This window comes from Triticum dicoccoides, chromosome 3B, assembly GCF_002162155.2.
Source record: "Triticum dicoccoides isolate Atlit2015 ecotype Zavitan chromosome 3B, WEW_v2.0, whole genome shotgun sequence".
In the NCBI taxonomy this organism is placed as follows: domain Eukaryota; kingdom Viridiplantae; phylum Streptophyta; class Magnoliopsida; order Poales; family Poaceae; genus Triticum; species Triticum dicoccoides.
The window spans coordinates 259,613,329-259,622,206 of NC_041385.1; the positions used below are offsets into that span (position 1 = coordinate 259,613,329).

Consider the following 8,878-nt stretch of genomic DNA (forward strand, 5'->3'; position numbering starts at 1 on the left):
ACTAGAAATTATAAGACTCTTAAATGTGAGCCCGTTGTGGAAAGCACATCACTAGAGGAACATCTATGATCTGCTGTCTAACATAGTGGAACAAGGGAGGCTGCGGGGCATGGCGCGAGTGTTGTTCGGCTGCACATCATTGACCTAATCTCATGCATTAGTAATAGGCGATTAAGGGCTACGAGTAAGATGGATTAGTAACTGGTGATGCAGCATTGGATAACTGTAGACTGTAGGAGGAAGGCAACCATAGGGCTGATTGGTTGATGTTATATGAATCCAACTCAACTCTTGCTTTTAATAGTGGTGGAGATGTGCTAGAAGATTAATGCCATACACTTTTTTCCCATAACGATTGCTCAATTTCTCTTTTTTCTTTTCTTTTACAGACCAGGCTGGGAAATCCAGAAGTGCGAAGAATAGTTGAACAATCTGTTCAAGAAAATCTAACTGAATACTTGGAGTTACATCCAGATGTTTTAGATTCAATTCTGTCCAAGTCCCTTAATGCTCTCAAGGTATTGCTATTCATTATTGTAGCAAAACTCCTTCCCAAGAACTCATTTTTTCGTTCTAGTGCAGTGTATGACATATTTTTCTGTTGCAGGCTGCATTGGCAGCCAAGCGGGCTAGAGAGTTAGTGAGGACAAAGAGTGTCTTGAAATCTTCTTCACTTCCTGGGAAACTTGCTGATTGTGCATCTTCTAACCCTGCAGAATCTGGTGAGCTGCCAGTTGTGCTGGGAAAATCTTGCATCATCTTTTTATGCAGATTAGCATAATTAATTGACTGTTATACATCTGTTCACATTCTTCTTTTGACAGGAAGTTTCTAAATTCTAACAGTTCCAGTTCTATGCTTTTGTTATAAATCACTATATTTACTATCTTATGTTGAGGCTCTGACTTTTGCTGTTCACACGTGAATTCAGAAATCTTCATAGTTGAAGGTGATTCGGCTGGGGGTAGTGCAAAGCAAGGCCGGGATAGGAAATTTCAGGTATAGCCTTTCCTTTTCAATCTGGCGATACTAACATGATATAATGACAGCTGTTTCCAAAACAATGCAATATTCCGGGTGAAATTAGGACTAATAAATAATTATAGGTATACAGTGTCTCGTTTTCCTTTTTACAGGAAAAGTTTTACTTGACTAATTCTTACTTACACTGCTAGTGTAGGTAGACAATGCCCTAACTATGAAATGCGAGATGGAAGTTCATAATATGGTTTTCTGTATCGAGTTTGTTTTCAGCGTACATATAATATTTCTGGCATTCACTCAGATCTAAGCATGTCTTCAATCATGGATGCAGGCTATTTTGCCTCTGAGGGGCAAAATTCTCAACATTGAGAGGAGGGATGAAGCAGCAATGTACAAAAATGAAGAGATCCAAAATCTTATTCTTGGTCTTGGATTAGGAGTGAAGGTGCATGTTGTTTTGTTCTAAACTTTTCTGTTACTGTTGCTCGTTATAGTTGAACTACCAAATGGTATGCGCTTATACATCTATTGGTGTTACTTCTTTCAGGGTGAGGATTTTAAGAAGGAAGCTCTTCGGTATCATAAGATAGTTATACTGACAGATGCTGATGTAGATGGTGCACATATCCGGACTCTTCTCCTCACTTTCTTCTTTAGATATCAGGTACTTCTGCTCTTAGTTATCTTGAATCATATGCCAACTGTTAGAGGTATTGAAGCAGGTACCTCCGTGGAGGCACATGAGAGCCTCACGTAGCACGGGAACACACTTCTTCACTGAATACACATGCAGTCTATACTTTATTGAAGTACGGATCATAGGCTACCTGCCAAGTGAATATTGTCTGATTGTACTTGTGTTTCCACTTTCAACTCTTGCACAACTAGGCTTGGAGCTGGGCTCAATATAATTGAGAAATGGGGAAGAAATATGGGTTGTGTATTTGGGTCTGAAATCCGGTTGATATAAATTTTGGAACACTCAACCCTGATGGTTACACTGATGAGAAGAACAGTGTTGCTTCTCAACCTAAAGATCCATTAGACTCTTGTCCACTGAAGAAAATCCCCAAAGGACACAAAATGCGCAGGCGGTCTGTCACTATGGACTGGTTTGTTGGGGGCTGAGATTTAGGTGACAATGGAGTCAGGAGTGTCTTAATTTTGCCATAAGGAAGTGGTATGGTTGGGTTGGGTTGGGATGGCCGGGTTCTGGTTTGTATATGATCAATTGCACTTGCTCGAGGTCTATCTGGATGACGTGCTTGTAAGCAAAGCACCTATTTACATGCTCGTTATAGTTGAACTACCATATGGTATGCGCTTTTAAGCGCAGCTGTCCAGTACCATATATTATGATGGCATATGATTGCAAGTTGCAACATGATCACTGAAGCTTTGCTTTCTCATACTGTGTTTGTAGAGAGCACTTTTCGATGAAGGTTGCATCTATGTTGGTGTGCCTCCTCTTTACAAGGTTCGATCATGACCCCAGCACTTGAAATTTGGAATAAATAGTTGATCTTAAGTTTGTACTTGATATTTATGTTTTTGTGTTAGGTTGAGCGTGGGAAACAAGTGCACTACTGCTATGATGAGGCTGATCTTAAAGAGCTAGTGAACACCTTCCCTACAAATGCTTCTTATAATACCCAGAGGTTCAAAGGTACAGTGTTTCAACCCATCCAACTAAAGACCCAACTATGAATACCCAAGGGAATAATGATCGACTATGAACTATGGTGAACAATATTCTCGTACATGCTTGTATGACATGCATGTGCATTTTTTATGGCATGTGTTTCTGTTTTTTAATGGCAGATATTTACTGTGTCCTTTTATCCTGGTTGCTAAATAGGTTTGGGCGAGATGATGCCCTTACAATTGTGGGAAACGACAATGGATCCTGAAAGGAGGCTGTTGAAGCAGCTAACGGTCGAAGATGCTGCAGAGGCCAATGTTGTGTTCTCATCTCTTATGGGTGCTCGGGTAAGCAACCGGTGAACTTTACGAGTATTCGTTCTGCTTGCGAGTTTACATAACGTTTCACTTTGACGCCACACCATTCAATTGCAGGTTGAATACAGGAAGGAACTAATCCAGAAGGCTGCAAGCATGGTCAACCTAGATCACCTTGACATCTGAGAGCGTTAAACAAGGTTGACCATTGTGTATGATATAGAAAAGACCACAACTTGCCACCCATTCGACATAGAAGTTGTTTTGGTGCTAGTTTAGTAGCAATCTAGGCTAGAACGGAGAAAAGGGTTGATCCCCTGGTGCTTGTAACATGAATGGTGCGTTCATTTGTTGACACGCTGTACCCATCTCATCTTGACGCGGGGGTTAAACCGCAATATCATTGGAAGTGGTCAACTTGCTCAGGCAGCTGGCAACCCATCAAATCCATGGCCTGTGCTACAGTAGTTGAATTCCTGTTACTTTTGAGCCGTGCTCCAGTTTACCCTTTCAGTCATGCATGGTTTTCTTCGCATGGGAGGATGGAAGCTTTTAAGTGTACCTGCTCACCAGCCGCGTTCAGAACCGATAAGGTTAATGGATTTCGCATAAAGAAGAAATCCAAATGATAAGTGCAACGCATGTGGTATGAAGCAATCCGGCCTTATATTTTTTAAACTAAAGTTGCCATCTGAAAAGAAAAAACAAACCCCCACAAAATTGAAACCTGTCATCTGAAAAAAAGTTGCCATGCTTGACAACTAAATTTGTCATCCTTGTATTATTAACTTGCCATAAAAAATCGTTCGGAGTTGGTATGTGTTTGTGTCACACGTCTGACACTTATCAGGGTTCAAAAGGAAAAAAGGTTAATGAGATCAGTCGACACATGCTATCCGTAAAAAAGATTAATGAGATCAGTCGACACATGCTATCCGTAAAAAAGATTAATGAGATCAGTTGACACATGCTATCCGTACTTGATTTGTCGGACCGATTGTCTTGGTTTGTTTTCTAAATTTTCTTGACGTTTAAGTGTGTATGCTTGAGGTTGGTAGCAGTCATAGGGGCAAAAGTGTCCGGTCTTTTGATGCGATGATAATTATCGTCTGTGGGAAAAGTCGACTTCGACGATTCGACTACGATCGTGCTATGACGTCGCGCCTTAGCTATTGCTAAAGCAACCCCGAGAGGTTATTGACCATGCTAGAGCACGATCTACCTGACCACGAGGGTCTATTTGCTGCACGCAAATGAAGAACAAACAAAAAACTGAGATTGCAATCTGGCTATTGCGAATTTAAGAGGAAAATTTTATTGATCAAAGTGGGGTTCTGTGACGTCTTGGTCTGATCGTTGAACACAAACGAGTGACGCGAGTTACAACTATGGCGAACTTTAATCTAAACAAAATCCAAGTCTAAAACGACGTCCTAAGAGCTGTATTTATAGAGTGACAGAGGAGAATTTTGTCGAACCTTGGCAATGTGTGACTAAATTACGTCCTAAGTCGTTTCCCCTATTATACGGTCTCCAAAAGCAATCTATTAAGTGTATTTCAAAATTACATGGGTCTGGCCAAAAAATAAGATGGCGCAACACCTATATTAAACTATGGATTTATGAAATGTCATCTTGTATATTTCGTCCATGTCCTTGTATGTCATCATGGTGGCTTCAAAGTGCTAAAAACTCCATTGAAAACTTTGTTCTTGTTCCCCTTGCGTGCGCCATCATCTTCATGTTTGATCATGCTCCACTGTTCATTCTTTTTGTCCATGCTGAGCCGTTCATTTGTAAGCAAAACAAATGTATTCAATTTATGCAGTATCATATTCTCACGAACACTATAATCGTTATCAAGAAACGAAAGTACCTGATAATGTAATTGGCGTGCAACCTGCAAGCCTTGGAGACAAGGGATCACCTTTTCTTTCATTGTCAATTTGCACAATTGTGTTGGAGCTACATTTGCACCAACTGGCTACCGACACATACATGCATTCAGGAGGAAATTAGCAACCTAAAGCAACTGCTGAGCATACCATATGCGATGGAGATTATCATCCTCACCTGTTGGGCAATCTGGACAACTAGGAATGATTACATCTTCCAACATATACATCCAAGTATATATAGATGCAGAAAGAAGCTAAAAGAAGAACTCAAATGGATCACCTACAGAGTCAAGAGGAAGGAATACAATGGATTTGAGACTTGGATCAAATCCTTTAGATAACTTGCTATGCTGTTGTTGTATTTGTTGTTTACTATTTTTTCCTCCTTTCATTAGTTTTGTTCGTTTCTTTGATGTATAGTTTTTATTTTTATTTTTATGGACCTTATTCTTTGTACTCTATTTTAAAAAAAATCAATAAAAATACGCAACATAGTCCTATTGTTTCCCTAAAAAATGTAATTGGCGTGCGCATGCGCAAGCTCTTGTAGTTGGTCGAGTATGTGTAGCAGCAAGGGTTGTGGGTGTAACTGTAATAGTGATGTCCTCATCATCATCCCCTCCTTAAATTGAGGTCGTCCTCGACGTAAGCTCATATTCTACACACATATAAGGCTTCAAAGCTGCAATGTTAAAAAGTGAGACTAACCCCAAAATTTGCAGACACCTCAAGTTTATATGTACTATCATTTATTTTCTCTAACATCTTAAAAGGACCAGCAACACGTGGCATTAGCTTAGATTTGCGCGAATCAGGAAACCTATCTTTGCATAAATGTAAGCAAACAAGTTCTACTAGTTCAAAAACAATACGTCTTCTTCCCTTATCGCCAGCAAGTTCGTATTTAGCATTCATGCGCTCAATGTTTTTCTTAGTTAACTCATGCATTTTCAAGATCAATTCAGCACGTTGTTTAGCATCAAAATTAACCTTCTCCAAAGATGAAAGAGGTAACAAATCAATGGGTGCACGAGGTAAGAAACCATACACAATTTCAAAATGCACATCTTAGTAGTAGAATGCAGCGAACGGTTATAAGCAAATGCAATATGAGGCAAGCATTCTTCCCACATTTTCAGGTTATTCTTCAAAACATCCCTAAGTAGTAGATAATATTCTATTGATTGATTCAGTTTGTCCATCAGTTTGGGGATGACATGTAGTACTAAAAAGTAGTTTAGTCTCCAACTTAGGCCATAAACATCTATAAAAGTGACTACAAGTTTAAGTATCACGATCTGAAACAATTGTATTTGGCACACCATGCAAGCCAATAATTTCACGATAGAACAAATCAACAACACTAGCAACATCATTGCTTGTATGACATGGTATAAAGTGTGCCATATTTAAAAATCTATCCACGACAACAAATATGCTATCCCTCCCCTTCTTTGTTCAAGGTAAACCTAAGACAAAGTCCATAGATATGTCCTCCTATGGAACACTAGCTACGGAAAAAAGCATATATAAACAATGAGGATTGAGTCGTGACTTAGCTTTTTGATGTAATGTAGCGAGCAACAAAGCGCTCAAGAACTCATCTCATCTTTGGACGAAAAAAATGTGTAATAAGTACGTCCTCCATCTTCTTCACGCCAAAGTGTCCCATTAAACCTCATCCATGCGCCTCCCGCAACAACAAAAGATGAACGGAGCTAGCTGAAATGCATAGCTTGTTAGCACAAAACACAAATCCATCATTAATGGTGAACTTGTTCGACGTTCTTCATTCTTTACAGTTCTGCATTACATCTTTAAATTCAGCATTATGCACATATTAATCTTTGATGGTCTCCAAACCAGCTGTGAAAGCATAGTATAGCAAAGAGACAATGCATCAACAATAACATTTTCTTTACCCTTCTTGTGTTTAATGACATAAGGGAAAGTCTCAATAAATTCAACGCATTTAGCATGTCTATGGTTAAGTTTTGTTTGACTTAGTGTGTTTAAAATATTCATGATCAGGAAGTACAACAAATTTTTTGGGCCATAAATAATGTTGCCATGTTTCCAATGTCCGAACAAGAGCATATAATTCCTTATCATAAGTAGAATAATTCAGACTAAGCCCACTCAGTTTTTTAGAAAAATATGCAACAAGTTTACTATCTTGTAATAACACACCTCCTAATCCAGTTTCACTAGCATCACATTCATGGTCAGAAGTCTTATTAAAATCAAGAAGTTGGAGTAAAGGAGCACGCGTTAGTTCAATACCATGAAGGCTTCTTCTTGTGCAGGACCTCAAACAAAAGACACATCCTTATTTGTAAACTCATTGAGAGGTGTAGCAATGGTGCTGAAATCTCTCACAAAACGCTAGCGAGTCCAAGAAACTCCTTGCTTATGTGACCATTTTGGGCTGCGACCAACTCTCAACTGCTTCAATCTTGGCTTTATCAATTTCAATTCCGTGTGGAGTAACAACATAGCCAAGAAAAGATACTCGGTCGGTGCAAAAGACGCACTTCGCAAAGTTACCAAACACACATGCATCACGTACAACAATAAAAACAGCACACAAATGATCCAAGTGTTCCTCAAAGGTTTACTATAAATCAATATATCATCAAAATGGACTATCACAAATCATCCAATGAAAGGACGTAAAACTTCGTTCATTCATCTCATGAAAGTCCTAGGTGTATTATTTAACCCAAAAGCCATGACTAACCACTCATATAATCCAAACTTAGTTTTAAATGTCGTTTTGCATTCATCTACCAATTTCATACAAATTTGATGGTATCCACTATGCAAATCTACTTTGGAGAATATGGTAGAGCCACTTAATTCATCAAGCATATCATCTAGTGTAGGAATAGGATGGCGATATTGAATAGCAATATTATTAATGGATCTACAATCAATACACATATGTGATGTACCATCCTTTTTCAGCACTAGAATATAGGAACATGAAAGGATCGAGAAGAGGGGTGTAGAGGGGGGGGGTGATTAGACCCTTAACAAGCAAAAGTGGAATTTTTTAGTTTCTTCAAGTTAAGGTTGAGTTTAGCACATGTTAAAGCACTCACAATACATTTCAAGCAAGCATGACAAGAGTATATGCAGCGGAAAGAGTAAAACATGTCAGGGCAAGGGACTCTGGCCAGCATCTCCACTAAGCCAAATCCATGCAGGGCCTTAAAAGTGGCAAGAATTCATACAGGTCTCACAAGGTATTAGAGGGCTTCATTCCAAAGAGACCCTCATGCAGGTTACATTGAAACAATTTTCACAATTTGATTCACAGTTATCGAGTTGAGAATACTTCTTGTACGCATATACCCTCCAATTGGGACATCTCTCGTCCAAGTGAAAGTGATGCAGGGAAAAGTTCATGGTGGCCTGAAAACAAGGATATAGTGATTGAAGTGAAGAATAATGCCACCATGATTCAACACGTGCTTTTGTTGAACGAGATAGAGATTCAAGGTCTAAACGAGATTTTGTTGAACGTCATTAAGGATGACAAGCCCACGTGACATCCCTGGATTACTAAGCCCTAGTTATGCTAATCACTCATGCCAAGTCATCATCATTATGCCCTAAGAAAAACAATTAAGAAATATTTCAACCTCAAATTCAAATTTAAAATAAAGTCAAAATATTAATCATCCAAGCAACAAAACAAAAATGTTCAAAATATTGCAAAAATACCCAAAGCTATTATAAAAATAAAACCACCCTCATTTGAATTCCCAAAATGCCCCTGAAAATTAATTAAGTGGTTCAACAGCAAAATAATTAACCTTTTCATTTTCTAAAAATGCTTACACTTTTCTAATTGCCCCCAAACTTTTTGTGCCAACACAGAATATTGCAACTTAATTATGTGGCCAAGTCCCACATTTTACAAAATCCATTTGGCAGCTCAAATATTGCATAACAAGTTTTGTAAAAGAAAACAGAGAGAAATAAAGAAAGGGAAGAAATTTACTATGCACTTAAGCTTGCGACCTACACGA

General features: G+C 38.7%; 1 protein-coding gene across 1 annotated transcript in view; it reads left to right on the forward strand.

Annotated features, from left to right (window-relative positions):
* LOC119275824 (DNA gyrase subunit B, chloroplastic/mitochondrial) overlaps positions 1-3,431 on the forward strand; it is a 17,519-nt gene extending 14,088 nt beyond the window's left edge. The window contains exons 13-21 of the mRNA XM_037556747.1: positions 390-518; positions 608-722; positions 932-999; positions 1,316-1,429; positions 1,532-1,648; positions 2,408-2,461; positions 2,545-2,650; positions 2,843-2,973; positions 3,061-3,431. Coding sequence (XP_037412644.1) covers positions 390-518; positions 608-722; positions 932-999; positions 1,316-1,429; positions 1,532-1,648; positions 2,408-2,461; positions 2,545-2,650; positions 2,843-2,973; positions 3,061-3,129 — 903 coding nt within the window. The 3' untranslated portion in view covers positions 3,130-3,431. The remainder of the gene's footprint in view (positions 1-389; positions 519-607; positions 723-931; positions 1,000-1,315; positions 1,430-1,531; positions 1,649-2,407; positions 2,462-2,544; positions 2,651-2,842; positions 2,974-3,060) is intronic.
* The last annotated feature ends 5,447 nt before the right edge of the window (positions 3,432-8,878 follow it).